Raw genomic sequence first — 18,232 nt, 5'->3', positions numbered from 1 at the left:
TGTGCTGGCGAGGACTCTAGGCCCCAAAGAGAGATAGATTGTGAGAACTCATATCAATCGAAGGAAGAACTAACTTTGGCCTCGAGCACGTAAATTGTGAGAATGTTAGTTACTTAAAAATTAATAAATAGAAATGGAAATTTTATTTTTAAAAAATTGTATTAGTAAATTAGGAGTGTTTGAGGTTCCCGGCATGCCTGATTAGAAGCCTGCAAGTTTGTGTTGGGCGTGCAAATTTACAATATTCCTCTACTGTTATTATTATTATTACGGAATTAGTTTTATATTTATTTAACTAATAACAAGATTAATGTAAATAAATAATGCATTTCCACCCGCACGCTGGTCATGTGAACATGGGCCGGACACACAAGCATGCTGCTCCAAGCATCATCATTGTACCATTAATATCCTCGTAAAAATTAAGGGAAAAAAAAACATTTATTTTTTTTGTAAAATTAGCACAAAAAAAAAAAAAAAATCGTTATGGGCTGAGATCTTGGGCCTGTTACATTGATGGGCCTTTCCACTGTTTATTCTTGCGGTCATCGTTTGAATTGGGCCGGAAGTTTATGAGTGAGCCCATGGTATTTTATTATTATTTTATTTTTTTATACACTTTAATCAATATAGTTATTTGTCTTACTGTTTTGCCCCTGCCATTATAATGTTTGATAACAAATAAGTCACTATTCATAAAATAAAAAAAATTAATTTGAAGATTTTTTTTAAAGAAAAACATGAAAATTGATTTTTAAGAGCATAATTTTAAAATGATTAATAGAGTATTTATAGCCAATTGATATTTGAGGATAATTTCTAGATGGTAACAAAATAATTCCGTAATAAACTCATTTTTAGTAAAATATAATTGAAACTAAATTTTGTAGGGTTTTTTTTTTTAATTTTTTTAATTACAACTTACATAAAATATAATATAAAATAAAATTTTGTATCTAATGATAGATTTTTTAAATTTACACAATAAATTCATGAAAAATTAAAATTAAATTAATTAATAAAATCAAAAAAATATTTAAAAAAATAATGAATATTAAATTAATTAATCTAACCAGCCGACTCCAGGTTGGTGTAGAGGGTGAAATTGAGAGCGCCCCATTTTGCGCGGTACAACGAAGGCGCCACAATTGCATCCCACTAAACGAGTAAGAGAAACATAGAAGTCATTGGTTGAAGATTTCAGGACCCGAAGTCTGCGTGTAGGAGGAAGAAAGGCAGGCCTACGAAGCTCCGAGAATTCAGTGAATGAATTTGGGAATTGGATTGGCCATGGAAGAAACCTCTGCGATTTTCAGCTGACCACATGTTTTCCTTCGTTTTCCATGTTTTCACACACACTCATGTTCTTCCAGCCACCATGTCTTTGCAACTCGCAACTTGCTTCTAATCCTAAATGACAATGGCGTCGATGTATTTCTGCCGCATGCTTTTCTCTCCGGCGGGTTATTCGGCTCTTCCCGGTTTGATTCTCTGCGCCTGTTTCTGTTGTTTACCTTGTTTATTGTGTTTCTTTATCTGTCTGCTTCGTTTGCTGTGTCGTCAATAGGCTGCGTATTTAGTCCTTGCTGTTAAGTTTCTTTTTTAGTTTTTAGCTATTCGAAGGCTTGATAGTTCAGCCCAATTGACGATGGAATTGATTCTGGATGTCATTCTAAGAGAATGGTTATGAAAAGGCATTATGTCTATGGCGTTTTTGTGTTTATTTTCTTGATGTTTGAAGAGTTCTTCTGCCATTAGGGTAGCGAAATTGCATCGAGGAATGTTTTCTTCATGGTTATTTTTTTTTAAAAAAGAGAGTATTTTCTCCATTTTATTTGTATTGGTTCTTGTGTGCAATATTGTCGCAAATGTTTTTTTTTTTCTGGATCCCGTGGCTAGAATTGGATGAATTTGTTGGCTTTCGAGTTGGACATTGCAATGTGGACCTTTTTTGGTAAACATTAGAAGGAATTTGAAAAACAAATGTTTCCAAAATAGTATTTGCATATAGTAGGGCGTTAGATAAGTTATAATGTATGTGATAATTGTGTTATGATTGATGCTATGGCTTTCTTTTTTCCACTTTGCTCGTTTTGCATAAAACAAAATAATCTATTTTGTTGAGACAGGGATTTGTTTTTGCGAGAAACTAAAAGTAAACTCATGCTTTGTTGGAAAGTATGAATGATTCCATGTATGTTTATTGAACTGGTCTATGGGGTTAACACCGAATCATTAAGCATGTAAGATAAAACATTAGGGTACAACAGCATGGCAAATACGAATCCCTTTTTGTGTTGCATGAACGTTTTTGTTTTCTACTTGTGCAGGTTTCGTGGGGGCAGTAAACCAGGAATTCCAGTTGAAGTTTGGACCTTCTTGTTGTAGGCTATACAGTATCTACAGCAGTACCCATAAATTTGACTTCACAGACTTGACGTAAGACTATTGGGCTTAAAACTGCGTGAAATTTCTAATTCAAGCGTTTGACTTCTGTATGCATTATAGTTTTGCTTTCCCCTGCATTCTCAACTGTTAAATTATCTTAATAATGTACTGTGGGGTTATGATGAATTGAGTCTATTCAGAAGGTTTTAAAAGTTCGATACCCCTACCAGAAGACAAAATATTTAGTGTGACTGCGTCAATATGATTGCTAGTTCCATTATCGAACCTATTACTTCTACCAATTAATAGTTACAATACAATTGGAACAGAGATACTTTTTTAGACTGTGAATCAAACAGTCACGGAGATTAGCTACAATGTGGTAAAATCTCCATATAGTCCAGAATTCACGTTATTTTAAGAGGGAAGATCGAGAAGTGCCTTATTTTCCCAATTGTTTGTTTTTGTTGGAGTTCTAACCGTTATCTTTATGTGACCAATGATTTTACTTCTGCATACCCATCTATAATTCTTGTAAACCATTTGCAAGAGCTACATTCATTCCTCTGTTTATTAATCCTTAATTGGGTTCTTTGTACTCCTAGACGCCCCCATTCATGGTATCCAAATGCACGAAGGAAACACCGCAAAATTTTTCTGCACATGGGTCCAACAAATAGTGGCAAAACTCACAATGCTTTGAAGAGGCTTGAATCAAGTGATTCTGGTACATGCCAATCGATATCATGAATTTATGTTTGTAGTTTCTTGTTCTCTTGATTCTATATTATCATGGAGAGACTAAATCATGGTCATGGATATCTTTTGAATCCCTTCTTTTGTCTTCTTATGCAGGTTTATATTGTGGTCCCCTGAGACTGTTGGCCTGGGAAGTCTCAAAGCGGTTGAATAAGGCTAAAATCCCTTGTGATCTGATCACTGGACAAGAAAGAGAGGAAGTTGATGGTGCAAAACATAAGGCTGTTACTGTTGAGATGGCTGATGTAACCTCCAACTACAGTTGTGCTGTTATCGATGAAATTCAGGCATGTTCACCACAGTTCCCTCCTAGGAATTTGAATCACCATTGAGAAAATTGATGATACCTCAGTCAAGAAAGTTCTGTCCTGTAGTAATTGTTAGTGCTGAAAATTGTAGCTATTTATATTTAGTAATTGAAGTAGCTATACATATTTAGTAATTGAATTAGATATAGCTGGGGTAGTTGGAATGCAATTTTGCAATAGTAAAAAAAAAAAAAGAAAAAAAAAAAGAACCATGCTCTGATAACATTAGGTTTAATTTTTTGAAGCTTCACCATGACTCAAGCACAAAATAAAGATTTTCTTTCTTTGTACCTAAAAAAAGACAAAATGAATGCTTGTAATATATACGTTTATATTTGAGTTAAGCTTCACGTTTTGAGTCATTAAAAGTGTTTTAAGGTACCAAAATTGATTTGATTTCTTTAGTAGAGTGGTTGAGGACAATTGGGCCTCTAACTTGTAAACTCTTGGTTGAAATAAAATATTGTAGCTTTAAACTTAGTTAATTTGTTATGGGTCTTCTTACTTCAGATGTTGGGATGTAAGACAAGAGGTTATTCATTTACACGTGCACTACTTGGAATTTGTGCTGATGAGCTTCATCTTTGTGGAGATGCGGCTGTTGTACCCCTTATTCAGGAAATTCTCAAAGTAACCGGTGATGACATTGAGGTAATGAAAGTTATTCATGTTACTCTTCTCATGTGAAAAATTATAGGTGTTCTTCTGCAGTGTTTACTATGTCATGTCACAAAGTTGACAGTTATATCTATTAAACCATCGTATGAGTTTGGAAGATATATGCTATTATTGATATCTGGTGGTCTTTCCATCCATTTTAACATTTCAAGGCTTCAAGTTGATAATTATCTTTTACTTCATATTCATATTTTTTTTTTAAAGCTTTCTAGCACTTTCGTTCTTTAGGTGCAATACTATGAGAGACTTTCACCTCTGATTCCAATGAAAGTTCCACTTGGACCGTATTCTAATATTAGGAAGGGTGATTGCATCGTCACCTTTTCACGTCGTAAAATATATGCTTATAAGGTCAGTCTCTTTATTATCTTATCTAATGCTTATTATTTGCACAGCCTCAAAAACTTCATTTGATAATTTCTTGCCCAAAACTGTTACCCGCATAGTTTTGAAACTTCAGTTATCTCCATCTCTCCCTCCTGTTACTGTTACTGCTTATTGGGTTCAACAACTAGCTATCTCGCTGCCTCCAACAACTTTGGTGTAATTTTTAAACTCTTAACTGTTTTTGTTCTTTTTCATTCTAGAGAAAAATTGAAAGCGAGGGTGGACAACTTTGCTCTGTAGTTTATGGTTCACTACCACCAGAAACTCGAACGAGGCAGGTATTAGAATCTGCCTGATTTGATATAACTTTTAACTTGGCTTGGTTATAACTCCACTTTCCAATTTTGTATAGGAGTTTCATTATTGATATTCTTAAATAGTGACTAATTTTCTTTTGTCCTTTGCATGCTTTCTCTCTTAAAAGTTTTCTACAATTAACTACTTTGCTCCATGTCCAACTTTAGTGGTTGATTATATTGGCAACCCTGAATTTTCTGAGTTATGATGCTTCTTAGAACTGCAGGCAACGATGTTCAATGATACAACCAGTGAGTTTGATGTGCTGGTGGCTAGCGATGCCATTGGAATGGGTCTTAATTTGAACATCTCGAGGATCATATTTTCAACTATGGAGAAATTTGATGGTTTTGAGATGCGGGATCTCACTGTACCAGAGATCAAACAGATTGCAGGTAATCAAACTGGCATTAATTTATGAATATGAGGAAATGTTCTTTAGAATTTGATTGAAAATTTGGGGGCAAATGCTGGGACTTGCTATGGGGGTTAGTGATTGTCTAAGGACGCTCTTTCCTTTTCTTTCTTTTTTTTGATAAGAAACCTGGACGTGTCTATGGATTATCAGCCTATCATCAAAATATAGCAGAAATCAGTGGATTGTAAGATTCATGGATATTTCAATTCTTATCTGCTCTGTGAGACTTCCAATTCCTGCATTCGTAGAACATGAATCGTTCTACGAATCTTATGATGATTTCAAGAGTCAGAAACTGTAAGGTGTGTCTGCTAAAGGCATGTAATTGAGCTTGAATACTAAGAACTCAAGGATACTGTTATATAACCTATTGAACAGATCTCATTCAAGTAAGGTCGTAATTGAGTTTGAATACTTGTTATAGCACGTTAATACCGACTAAGGCACTTTAGTTCCTCAGCTTTATTTACAAACTATTTAATATGATTGCTTCAATTGATAATATCTCCTTACTGGTTATTAATGTATTTCTTTCAGATTTGCTCGACCAAGTTCTAACTTCTTGCCCTATTCAAAGTTCTAATACACCATATAGTTTTTCCTTTAAAGTAGTTAGCCAGTCTCTTTCCTTGATGAGGTCTTAATATCTCTTCATGCTTATCACGGTTGGTCTCAATGATCTTCACTCCGGATGAATTGGAATTAACCTTATTGTCTCCATGTTTGCAAATGGAAGATGTTGACTATTGTATAAGATCAGAGTCTGAACAATTTTGGAGTCATAAAGATAGGCCCATCTTTTGTTTGTTGGATGCATGTATCATTTTGTTATGCTATTTGCCGTCGTAATACTTCATCAAATTTTGCAAACATCAATAACAAACTGTTTCATAATTCCACATACCTGCGGTATTATTCATAAATTGGGGTTTATTTCTTGTTTTATATTTAGGTAGAGCGGGCAGGTACGGATCCAAATTTCCCATTGGTGAAGTAACATGTATAAATGGAGATGATTTGCCCTTGCTTCATTCATCGTTGAAGTCCGCTTCTCCCACTATAGAGGTGATCTTTTATATAGTAATAAATTACCCAAAATTGGATTGTTGGCTTGATGTAATTCTTTTAAATCATCTACGATGTATGGTTAACATTTTTTATTATTTTGTTTTGAAAACTCACTGATGCAGAGAGCTGGGATATTTCCGACTTTTGAACTCATGTATTTATACTCCCGTCTACACCCAGAAAATGGCCTGCGGCAGATACTGGTAGATTGCTGCTTGACGTTCTTCTGCAAATTGTTGATATATTTATATTAATCGTTCTAACTAGTAATTAATCATGGGTATCTAATATTTGATCTTTGATACCTATGTACCTCATGCATCCATGAGATAAGAGACATTATAAAGTGGTTCCAATAGGACATAGTCTGATCAGATTCCTGGCAGTTTTTAACATAGTTTTGTTAGTTATTTGTATTGCAACATTTAATTAAATAATGGTAGTTGCAAGTATTTGATTTGGTTCGATATGCATTTGTTACAAGAGCAGAGCATGTTGAAAGATTAGGGTTTTTCTCCATTCATGATACTAGTCCAGGAGGGTCACAATGGATAGAGAGAGTTCCTCTTCTCATCGCCCATTTTATATGTATAATATAGATTTATGACTAATATCGTTTCATAATTTTAATATTTTATGCAGGAGCACTTTGTTGAGAATGCTAAATTATCTGAAAATTATTTCATTGCTGACTGTGAAGAAATGCTGGTATGTTTGTCTACTGGATGATGTCTTGTTGAAAGCAGGGGTATTGTTCAACTATTTTACTGTCGTCGTAATGCCTCTTTAATATATTTCATGTTGTAATGTCTTGGAATCAGAAAGTTGCGGCCGTCCTTGATGAGATGCCTCTCAGTTTGCATGACAAGTACCTTTTCTGTATAAGGTAAAAGGAAAGTGCATCTTGTTATCAGTCATTTGTAGATTTCTGAGCTTTTCACTGATGAAGGTTTCAATTTGACACAGTATACTAGTTTTAATCTATCATCAGAAACCTTTTTTTTTTTTTTTGAGTTCCTTGCAAACTCGTTTATACTAATATCAGTTGGTGCCCCATTTTTAATGCAGCCCTGTGGACATGGCTGATGAAATTACATCCCAAGGTCTTACACAGGTCTAATTAATCCGTGGTTATTGTTATATTTTATTTTGATAAATTGACAACTTATATGATTGCATGCATTATGCACAATGAAACAGTTTGCTACAAAATATGCAAATAAAGGCGTTGTTCGGCTACGAGAAATATTCACAGCAGGAACGCTTCAAGTGCCAGAAACACAAGCTGCACTGAAGGAGCTGGAATCCGTTCACAAGGTGAAAATATAATTCTAAGCTCTCTTTCTCTTTCTCTCAAGATTCTGGAATATTGATGAGATTTGGAACTTGAACTTATTGAATGGCTCAAAAATTGTTTAGATTAACCTAGTCTAGACGTTGAAACCACTCCATTACACAAATAAGTTAGTTTAGAAACAATAATGCTACAAATGCTTAGGCATCCCAAAAAGTAAGCAACCATATAAATAAAATAGAGGCCTAAATTTTCATCAATCATATAATAATGGTATGGCTTGCTTCCACTCCAGCTTTTCCATTTTTGATTGACAAGCATTCTTAGTTGCAAAAGGGTGGCCAAAGTTAATTAACTTGCTTATTTGCTTTTAGTTTTATTGGTTTCCTATTTCGTTACATTCAAGTCCATGGTGGGTGGAATGTTATCTAAAATGTAGTCCACCTCCAAATGCTGAGTTTATGTATCTGTTGCTATTGTATTTGAAGGTGTTGGATCTCTATGTTTGGTTGAGTTTCCGACTGGAGGAATCATTCCCGGACCGCGAACTGGCAGTTTCACAGAAGTCAGTCTGCAGCATGTACGATACCCGTAGTCCTCCGGTAACATTTAGTGTTATCCTATCTCATCATTGCGTGATTTCTAATTGCTACATATTGGTATGCAGGTTGATTGAGGAGTTTTTGGGAAGACTAGGATGGCAAAGACCAAGAACAAGGCAATTGAAGTCGAGTATCCGCTCAAGGTCCCTCCTATCCTCTGGTGTTAAACGACGTCTCTGAGACACTAATTCCATAACAGTGGCTCAAAAAGCTGAGAACTATCAAACATTTTCTTTATCACGCTAATGTATTTATATAGAACAGAGCCTCACCAAGCAAAAAGGTTGTTTCTTTCTACATTTTGACCCTTCCAATTAGACGTAGGTTATCTTATTTAGTTACCGTATGAATCCTTCTGGTAAATCTGGATACGTGAGTGAATCTGTTTACCTTTTATTTTACATTGCGGATACAAACAAAATGATTTTTGTATACGCCTTCCCAACAATATTTCATTTTTTCTAAGGAAATACGTGGGTGTAATTTAGAAGCTATTCACGATCTTATATAGTTATGAATTCATCTTTATACTATATGATTGTATGTTATATTCATGTTATTGAGTAGAAATGTTTGTATTTAAATTTGTGTTTTTGCAATCATGTTGAACATAGAAATGTTTGTTTGCATTGGTCCTTTTTCTCTAGCAGAACTGTAAATGGATACATTCTTGTAGGAGACCCTATTTTGAGAAGATTGCTTGAACAAACATATAGTTCAGACAGCTAGTTGCTCTATTATGAATCTTATTCTTTAACTCGTATCTTGCTCTGTTGCACAGAGCATCAACTTCTCAATGATTTTCATTTCTTCTGACATACCTTTCCTCTCAAGTTCTTCCTTCAACATCTTGAATGTGGAGTCTTTTGGAACCATCCCCTTCGACACCATTTCCCCGAAGAACGAGCAAGCAAGATGGATTTTTCCGGTGTCACACATCCCACGCACCAGAATCGAGTAAGTCCCAGCTTCAATACTTGCATCATTCTTGAACATATGATCTAACAGAAACTTCAGCACCTTCATTCTCTTCTTGTTACAGAACATCTTCAATAAAGGGTGGTAAGTCTTGAGGTCTGGTTTGCACGAATCCTCCTCCATTTTCCGTAGCAATCTTAGAGCTGTCTCTTCCTGCGAATGCGCACAGGCACAAGATATCATTGTGTTATATGTCAACACATCTGGATTAACCCCCTGGTTTGTCATGTCCTCTACTATCTCCTTAACGTCTTTGAGCCTACCAGCTTTACCAAGAATAAATATCAGGGAGCTGTAGAATGAACTATCAGGCACACAACCCTCTTTCTTCATCTTCTCATATATCTTTAGAGCTTCATTTATCTGTTTTGCCTTCCCTAGAGTTTGCATTATAATGGTGAAAGTTACTGCATTAGGCCTGCACCCTTTTTGTTCCATTAGCACCAGAATCTTATCCACCTTTCGGAAGTCCTTGTCGCGGCAATGAGCTTCAATGAAAGCAGTGTAGGAAATCACATCAGGTTCAAGTCCCTGTCTCTCAATTTCTTCCATGATCTTCCATGCTTCATCTAGCTTCCTAGCTTTGCAGTACCCATGTATTAGAACATTGAAAGAGGTCAAATTGAAAGGTATTGAACCCTTCAATTCTTCAAACACATTGTGGGCATCTTCCACACTGCCCTCCTTGACTAATGCATCCATCAACACATTCATGGCTGCTGTGTCTTTACTAACGCCATATTCCTCTATCCTCTGGAATGCTTCAATTGCCTCTTGATACCTACCAGCCCTCGCAAGCCTCCTAATAACCTTACTCATCGTCTCCAGACTCACATACGCAGCTATATGACTCATCTCATCGACCAACTCCCACATAAGTCTAAACTTTTTTGCCCTCCCCAAGATATCAACCATGGAGTTATATGATTCAGGTGAATGCCGGTAAGGTGTTTGGTCTTTCGCCCACTTGAAAACACCATAAGCTGGGATCCAATCATTCCCAAATCTCTTCAGCAGCTGTGCAACCAAAGTGTTCGATACCCTGTAAGCTCTTCCATTCAAAGTTTCTGCAACATTTTCCGGTGATGGGTATCGATTCTTTAGCATCATACTTATTTTGTCGACTTCATTATCGTTCGCCTCGCCAAGTTTCTTCTTGCCAACTTCACTGTGGTCTTCGAGCCTCTGGGATTCGAGCCAATGCGCCAATGGAGGAATAACGAAGACGTCATCCTCAGAATCTGAATGAGAAGAGCTTCTAGTATCGAAGAACTTTACCCAGTCCGGAAGTTCGGGGGACTCGGAGTCTTGGGTCGATCCGCTAATGGTGCAGAGAGGTTTGGCTGAGTAACAGCTACGAATCGAGTTCCGCAAGGAAAAAATGATGCGAGTTTGTAACTGTGATGCCATTTCGAACAACTTTGGCTCATTCAAGAACAGAATATGTGTGTGTATATATATATGCTCAGGGGAGGCGAGATGATCTAGCCATGAAAATTTAGAGAGGTGTTCGATTGAGTTCCGCCCATCTCAACAGCTTCGGCGGCCAAATGGAGACATCCCACAATTATTAAAACTCAACTCCGGACCGGTTCGGTTCGATCCGAGGTAAACTCTTTTTTTTTTTCATTAAAAAAAACAAATAAATTACATGTATTATCCATTTAGGGTTTGGGGTTGGGTTTAAAAACGGTAATATATCTAAGCAGACTGCTCTACAACTGAATATAATTTAAAAAGTTATTTTAAAATCATTTTTTAAATTACAAATTTAGATTCTAATTTTTTTAGTGTGTCAAGTATGTTCTAATATTTAAAAAAAAAAAAATTAATAAATTCTTGAATATTTTATTTAGTGTCTAATATATTTATAAATTTTTTATGGTGTGTTTAATTCTTTTATAATTTGTTTGGTATTTTAAAAATTCATGCATTTCTTGTATACTCCAAAAGTTTAGGGGTATTATTGTACACAAAATTCAATTTTAAGTTAAATAAAATATAATAGTGATTTATTCGGCACTTATAAAGTCCCTAAAATTTAGAAACTAAATTAAAGTATAATCTTTCTCCTTGGTGGCTTTCTAATATTCTAATTTTCTTTTGCTACTTACTACCATTTCTCTATTTTTTAAATGAAATTTACCGTCTTCACCTCAAAATTTAAATGTGTTACCATTTTTACCCTTGTCATAAATTTTTTAAAAAATATTTTCTTTATGCATTGAATGAATTGTAAAGCAAGGGGTGTAACTTTGTGGGCTAAAGCTCTATGAACCGGTGGTTGAACCGGCCTTTTGAACAAATGTGGAACGTCTCCGATCTCCCCTCGCGCAAAATCCAAACGCCGCGAACTCAAAACTGGTCTCTCAAATTCGAGCTCGATGAATAACTGAGCTATATTGGTGATCTGTCGCAAAATCCATATCGGAGAGGAGCTTCATCTCTACGATTGGACGCTCTCTCTCGCTTTTCGAATTACGAAGGTACTCACCATCACTCTCGCTTGTTGTCGATCCATTACCATCTCTGTTCATATGTAATAAATTCACTTGGTTTTGTGCTTCTTGTCCGATAATCTCTATCCTTGTTTTCCGTTTCAGATTTCTACTTATCGACTCTCGTAATCTTTAATTTCCACTTGTTTTTACTCTGCTTTGAAATGTTTTCATTTTACAGGTCCGATGGGATTTTCGGTGCATTTGTATGAAAATTTATTGTTTATTTGTTTGTTTGAGAAGTCGATCGTAATTTTCTATCACTTGGTTGGTGGGGTCTTCCAGAATGTTGCTTAGAGGGATGAACATTCATCGTTTGATGCAAGTTCTTAGAAATTGCCCTAGATAGCGATGGTTATTAAGTGCACTGCTTATTATCTGAGTGTGATCCCTGGCGGAAACTGTGTGCATTGCTCCATAAGTTGCATGTGCGAGGTGGTTTTTGAGAATGGAGATGTCTATTAGTAAGATTGTGATGGCCTGATAGGGTGAATTTGTTTCTGCGTTGGACCCAGAACCAGAATTGAATTGGTTAATTTGTTCTATGTCTGTGATTAAATTTTGTAATGAACATGAGATTGAAAGTTTGAAGTACATTTTGTTTTATGCTAACTAAAAGCTCTTGTGCTCTTTTTCCATCTCAATAGTAATCTTTTGTATCTGTTGGATCTATTTATTGTGGTTGGCATCTCATATTACTAACTCTTCGTATACTCACATGAATCTTTAAACGTGCTGCTATTTGGTAATCTGTATTGTATTAATCGGCATCATAGCTAACCCATGATCACTTCTTGCCAGAATTACATCATTGACAAAATGAAGAGGCCAATGCCGTGGAATGAACAAGTAGATGTTATATCATCAGGTGAATCTTCTTCCTCTGATTCAGAAACAGGAGTACAAAATGATGGATTCGAGTTCAAGCCTTCCATGGACGATTTCAAAATTCCTGCCAAAGAAATGACAGCTGAAGGTAATTTGACGCATTGCATAAGATCAATTCATAGTGTTTAATGATCAATGCTGCTGTATATATAAATTTTCATGTTCATAGCTTTAAAAAAGAGGGTCTTTGAAATGTCGTTTAACGATGCAGGTATGTTGATTAAAAGGGCCGAAATGTATCAAGAATACATGAAACAGATCCAGATCCCAGCACAACGTGGTTCTGTAATACCATTTACAACATGGATGGGTTTAGGCAAATCTATAAAGCAGCTTTATGGTCAGCCTTTGCATTACTTGACTAACATTCTACTCAAACAGTGGGATCAATTAAGGTTCGGTAGTGTGGATGAATATAAGCCATTGGATACCGTAATTCATCCTAGTAAAGCTGAAGCAACTGTATGGCTGGTTGAAGAGATTCATAGGCGCACCTCGTCACATCATCATGTTGCTAAACTGTGGTTATCAGACCCGATGCACGAAGCTTATGTTGACTCCATTTTCCCCCAACTTTGAAAGCTGCTTTCTAGAAGGCTAACATGTTGATGACAATGTGAATTGTAATAGAAACAGCATAGTTCTTCAGTCACATTGCACTTTAATGTGTAGGTTTTTTTATATAATCCCATTGGGTTTCGTTGTATGCTCTTTGTAATATTATAGAGCTTCTTCAAACTTACCTCCACGGCTTAATAGATCAACCATGCAACCATAATGAACAATCTTTGGGGAGATTCCTAGTTGATTCATGGACTGACTCCTCCTGTATGTGCTGCCTTTGTTTCACAGAATCACCATGGCTGCAAGCTGTTAATATGTTTACAAAAACTGTTTGATATGGTTTCAACTCTTGCCTAAGCATCTCATTGTAAAATTCTATAGCTGGTTTGCCATTCCCTTTGCTGTTGTCCATGCCGAGACATCTTTTCTATCCATATCGTCGAATACTTTCATCATGCTATGAGGGTCACTATGCCTAGCAAACATATCAATATCAACTAATGCTATCTCGAGTAACATATCATAGTAGATGTTCCTTACAATATAGGCATATATCTCTTGGACAAGTTTAATTACTTTCTCAAACATACTGTAACAATAGTAGATATTGTCCAACAATAGTAGATACACTATTATCTATATCGTTCTCCTCTCTAATCGATGTGGGATCTTACGATCTACACTCCTTCAAAATCTAGTGTCATTGCTTGCATTTATTCTGCTTGCATTTATTCTCCTCTTCAATCAACGTGGGATCTCACACATATACTCATAAACCAAAGCATTTACCATTGTGTTGTGTTGATCCTTTTCAAGCATCTCATTAAATATCTTCTTAGCTTGCTCCAAATCTCTGTTTTTAATATAACCAACAGGTAATGAGTCTCACAACACAATGGGAATTTGACATACTCTCAAATTGCATCATGGCACGCAAAATTGTCGAAAACAATGAAAACTCTATCCGGTCGAAGATCTACTTGGAACATATCATTAAGACAGCAAGTACCTTAGTTCCGCACACCATGGCACACAAAGTTTGACATGATTGTGTCACATAAAACCAAATTCTTATCCACACATTCATCATATAGTCGCTTTGCAGCACCAGCTTCTCCACATTGCTTGTACATATCCACAAGAACATTCACCATACGAGTATTAAGCCTCGTTTCTGTCTCATCAATGTAACCATGAATTTTCTTGGCCAGTGTAAGATCTTTCAACTTGACACAAGCCGATATCCCACACACCATTGTGACAGATTCGGGTTTAACACCTGCCTCGATCATTTGGAGAGACAAAGCCACAGCTTCCCAGGAAGATTCTGTCCAAGGATAACCACAAATCAAGGAGGTCCACGAAACAACACTTCTCTCAAGCATTCCATCAAACACCTTTCGAGCAAACAGATGTATTAGAGCACTAGTACCAACATATCTCTCTCTAAACCAATCTTCATAAGAGCTCCATGGAGCCTAACTCCTTCAACAAAACGCAGCAGTTATATAGCACACATAATTAACACAAATAGAAACGTGAAGCTTTCTGGTATGCTTTGAGTCATTCTCAGCAGTGGGTATGAAGAAGTTCAGTCTGATGGAGATGGTTGGATTATCCCATAATAAAATCTAAACGACAGAGTTCTTAAAAGGCACAAATCAACACAAATCGAAAAGGAAATCTTCATTGAAAAATTTTGAAACAAAGACAGATTGGTAACTTCAGTCACAATATGAGAGCAAACTTCAGCAGTTACTAGGAAATATCATGACTTGACAACACAAGACGCAAAAGAAACAAAAACCATCGTAGTTTTGACTCTCCTTATTTCTACATCATCAAATGATAAGAGCATAAATGAATTATGGACCACGGAGCCTGTGGAAAGGCCTGAAACAGAAGCAACCAAAGAAGTACTCACGAGTAATCATCCCCCCTCCTTTACTTGTATCAATAGCTTCCAACATTTTCACAACCTCATGCATTTCAGGGCGCTTGGATGGATTGCTATCCCAGCATTTCCTCATCACATTTGCCAGAGAATTTGGGCAACATTTCGGAATACTGGGCCGCAGATTCTGCCAAAACAAAATGCTTATGCTTCAGTTCTTCTTCATTAACTAATTACATAAACATATAGATATCATTTCCAAGTTCTACCCCTTCTGATGCCAACAAACATAAGAACAATGGCATTGAACAAGAGACATAAAGAGACATGAATTTCCATACTTGTCGAACAACTGCAGATGACACATCAACGAAACTAAGATTGGGGTATGGCATATCGCAGCAGTAAATTTCCCACAAGCAGATGCCAAAGCTATAGACATCACATCTTCTATTGTATGGCTTCCCTTCAAGAACCTATAAAATGTAGTAGAATATTGGCATATTAACGCAGACTATACAAAAACTCAGACATGATATATGATTCATATATGATTCAAAACGAATGTGCATAATCATCAAGACATGGTTCTAGTTGCAAGTGCGTAATAATCGCATGTATTAAGAAGAGAATGAAAAGGTTACCTCTGGGGCCATGTATCCAAGGGTACCAGTTTCCCCAGTCATGTCTCTTGGATTCTGAGCTTCAACACGGGCAACCCCAAAGTCAGCAATTTTGAGAGATCTGTGAGCACCTATCAACATATTTTCAGTTTTGACATCACGATGCACAATCTTCTTGGAGTGTAGATAGCTAAGCCTGTAAAATTAGTATAATCCTGATCAGCAAATCTTCGTCTTTAGAAAAGATGATGTACAACATTGTTAGAGAAAGAGTTACCCTCTGGAGAGATCCAAAGCTAACTGAACCACATCCTTAAAGGGAAGTTTCCTTTTCTTGTGCCTTATCAATAATTGTTTTAATGTTCCACAAGGAATATACTCAACGACAACACAACAGGCCCTAGATGGAAGTGAATTTTGATCCTCCGTTGAAGGAATCTTAAGATTTGTAGCACCCATTGAAGCTCCAACAAACTGTTATGAAAGATATAACCACTCAAATCCAGAGTTAAAAGAACATAAAACTCACATACAGAAAAATATAGCCATACAATTGTCATATAATTCAATGTTTCATCAACCATTCACTATAAGAACATGAAGAAGGAGTTAGTACTTTTGTAACATTAGGATGTTCAAGCTTGTGCCAAACAGCAACCTCTTGCCGAAACGATGCCCGCAGAGCAGCAGTTTCAGCAGTAGTGGCAAGACCATCCTCCCCCCAGTCCAACAGTTTCACTATAACACAGAAAAGTACAGTTCAGGTAATATAGAAATGTATTCAGTTCAGCTGCAATTTCACATCATCAAAAATAAGATGTTTACCTGCAACCTTTTTGTTGTCATATGCACCCTTATATACTGTTCCGTAAGTCCCATGAGCAATAACTTTTTGAATGTCAAGCTTAGACAAATCAATCTCCCACTCCTCCTTTGGCCTTTGATTCTGGGACATTGACCAAACACGGCTAAAGTGTTTCTCCAGCTGCATATCTAGGGTTTTCAAATCTATCATATCTGCTCTGAATACCATATCTTTGCTGCTAATGCTTCCCATACCAGCCACCTTTGAGTTCGGAGTTCTATCCTGGTTCTGTGTCTCCTTTGGGATCGTAGTGCCCCCCATATCATTTCCTTTCGAACCCATTGCTAAGATCGACACAGATAACCCGAATAGAACACCTCGAACACAAGGGTTTCAAACCTGAGAGATCAAACAGCATGAAGGATGATGCATTCCGGTAAAGTAAGAACTAGACAGCATTTTGTTGTCTTTCATAATTGCCATTATTGCAGATAATCCTTCAACCTATTGAAATGTAAAAATAAAGAAACCGATGAAGGAACAAATTCAAATTTCTCCCAAACTTGTTAGGAATCACAACACTCCACGTATGTCTACCAACGATTCTCAACAATCATCTCCTCAAACAAAGTACACTATAGAGCCTCTCATGAGGCCTATAGAGCCCTTGAACAGCCTCCCATTAATCGAGGCTCGACTCCTTCTCTGGAGTCCTCGAACAAAGTACACGATTTGTTCGACACTTGAGTCACTTTTGACTACACCTTCGAGGCTCACAACTACTTTATTCACATGGTTAAGTTAAGGGCATGGCTCTCATACCATGTTAGGAATCACGACACTCCACAATGGTATGATATTGTCCAAGCTCTCATGGCTTTGCTTTGGACTCCCCAAAAGGCCTCATACTAATGGAGATGTATTCCTTACTTATAAACCTCCAACGTCGGACTCCCTCCCAACGATCCTCAATCCTCAACAAACTTGGATCATGAAAATCCTAAGGTTGGAGTTCAACTTTCAATTTGTAATACAATAGAACTCAAATTATAGAAATAAAAGTAAACGTTCAGAAACGTCCCAAATTATGATCACCGAAAGGCCAATACGAAGCGCCTAGAAATCTAAAATGAGGTAAAACATGAGGGGAGGGGAGGGGTGGGGGGAAGGAAGAAAAGAAGTCAATAATAGTAATTACCTCTCACCAAAATCGACCCGCAGAAGGAGCCCAGACGAAGCAAGAACGCATGCCCTAAAAGGAGCCCTTGCCGGAAAGAGGAAGAGTTGAAGATCGAGTGGGTAAATGTTGATGAAAGACGACCATGAATCAGCCGGTAAGGAGGCGAAGGCGACGAAGTAGAACGAAAATCATAGAAGCGCCATTGGCGCTATCATGAAAATCAGAGAATTCAAAAACACGATTCTAATTGTTTTCGTCCCAATGGGTTCGCTGCGGCAAACCCACTGGACGTGAAAAGGGTTATGGAAGAACAGAGAATCGCAAGGCAACCAAAAATCGAAAACCTGATTTTCTAAAAAAAGAAGAAACCATGAATGCGGATCGAAGCACCACACGAACTTCGTAACGATGAACAGAAAAGCGCGGGTTGATTTGCATATATTATAGCCTTCGGAATCGACACTGACTCTTTCAAATTCAATTTATACTGAAATTAGCAAAATATAAAACAGAGGGCGGAGATCAAATTCTATTTCAACTGAATTACCGGTATGTATTGTTTTTTTTTTTTTTTTTTTTTTTTTTTTTTTTTTTTTTTTTTTT

The 18,232-nt window shown here is 36.7% G+C and overlaps 4 protein-coding genes across 6 annotated transcripts; 2 read left to right on the top strand and 2 right to left on the bottom strand.

Moving 5' to 3' along the window:
• The first annotated feature begins 1,115 nt into the window (after nt 1–1,115).
• Nucleotides 1,116–8,691, top strand: LOC111457680 (ATP-dependent RNA helicase SUV3, mitochondrial). Of its 2 annotated transcripts, XM_023100030.1 has the most exons (16): nt 1,118–1,481; nt 2,331–2,439; nt 2,994–3,115; nt 3,244–3,434; nt 3,966–4,106; nt 4,362–4,484; nt 4,721–4,798; nt 5,044–5,212; nt 6,188–6,300; nt 6,426–6,506; nt 6,946–7,011; nt 7,125–7,189; nt 7,372–7,417; nt 7,504–7,620; nt 8,086–8,177; nt 8,265–8,691. In XM_023100030.1, exons 1-16 carry the CDS (start codon nt 1,415–1,417, stop codon nt 8,377–8,379), a joined length of 1,695 nt encoding a protein of 564 aa, XP_022955798.1. In that variant the 5' UTR covers nt 1,118–1,414; the 3' UTR covers nt 8,380–8,691. The 2 variants fall into 2 exon arrangements, with proteins under 2 accessions (XP_022955799.1, XP_022955798.1); XM_023100031.1 differs by lacking the exons at nt 8,086–8,177; nt 8,265–8,691 and having other exon boundaries at nt 1,116–1,481; nt 7,372–7,406.
• Nucleotides 8,692–8,803: 112 nt separating this feature from the next.
• Nucleotides 8,804–10,611, bottom strand: LOC111457681 (pentatricopeptide repeat-containing protein At3g22670, mitochondrial). Its single transcript, XM_023100032.1, has one exon. The coding sequence runs from the start codon at nt 10,585–10,587 to the stop codon at nt 8,953–8,955; it is 1,635 nt and encodes a 544-aa protein (XP_022955800.1). The 5' UTR covers nt 10,588–10,611; the 3' UTR covers nt 8,804–8,952.
• A 38-nt stretch (nt 10,612–10,649) lies between these two features.
• On the top strand, nt 10,650–13,375 carry LOC111457683 (protein RDM1). 2 transcript variants are annotated; one of them, XM_023100035.1, is made up of 4 exons: nt 10,650–10,785; nt 11,446–11,663; nt 12,477–12,651; nt 12,775–13,375. In XM_023100035.1, the coding sequence occupies exons 3-4, from the start codon at nt 12,495–12,497 to the stop codon at nt 13,140–13,142; spliced, it is 525 nt and encodes a 174-aa protein (XP_022955803.1). In that variant the 5' UTR covers nt 10,650–10,785; nt 11,446–11,663; nt 12,477–12,494; the 3' UTR covers nt 13,143–13,375. The 2 variants fall into 2 exon arrangements, with proteins under 2 accessions (XP_022955803.1, XP_022955802.1); XM_023100034.1 differs by having other exon boundaries at nt 10,690–10,785; nt 11,419–11,663.
• A 1,421-nt stretch (nt 13,376–14,796) lies between these two features.
• On the bottom strand, nt 14,797–18,060 carry LOC111457682 (serine/threonine-protein kinase HT1-like). Its single transcript, XM_023100033.1, has 7 exons — nt 17,648–18,060; nt 16,470–16,848; nt 16,261–16,382; nt 15,922–16,118; nt 15,666–15,840; nt 15,363–15,497; nt 14,797–15,208 (listed from the first exon to the last, which is right to left on the bottom strand). The coding sequence occupies exons 2-7, from the start codon at nt 16,789–16,791 to the stop codon at nt 14,993–14,995; spliced, it is 1,167 nt and encodes a 388-aa protein (XP_022955801.1). The 5' UTR covers nt 16,792–16,848; nt 17,648–18,060; the 3' UTR covers nt 14,797–14,992.
• Nucleotides 18,061–18,232: the final 172 nt, after the last annotated feature.

The sequence above is a fragment of the Cucurbita moschata genome, unplaced genomic scaffold (genome assembly GCF_002738365.1).
Source record: "Cucurbita moschata cultivar Rifu unplaced genomic scaffold, Cmos_1.0 Cmo_Scf00020, whole genome shotgun sequence".
NCBI classification, from domain to species: domain Eukaryota; kingdom Viridiplantae; phylum Streptophyta; class Magnoliopsida; order Cucurbitales; family Cucurbitaceae; genus Cucurbita; species Cucurbita moschata.
This window is presented reverse-complemented; position numbering and strand designations above follow the sequence as displayed.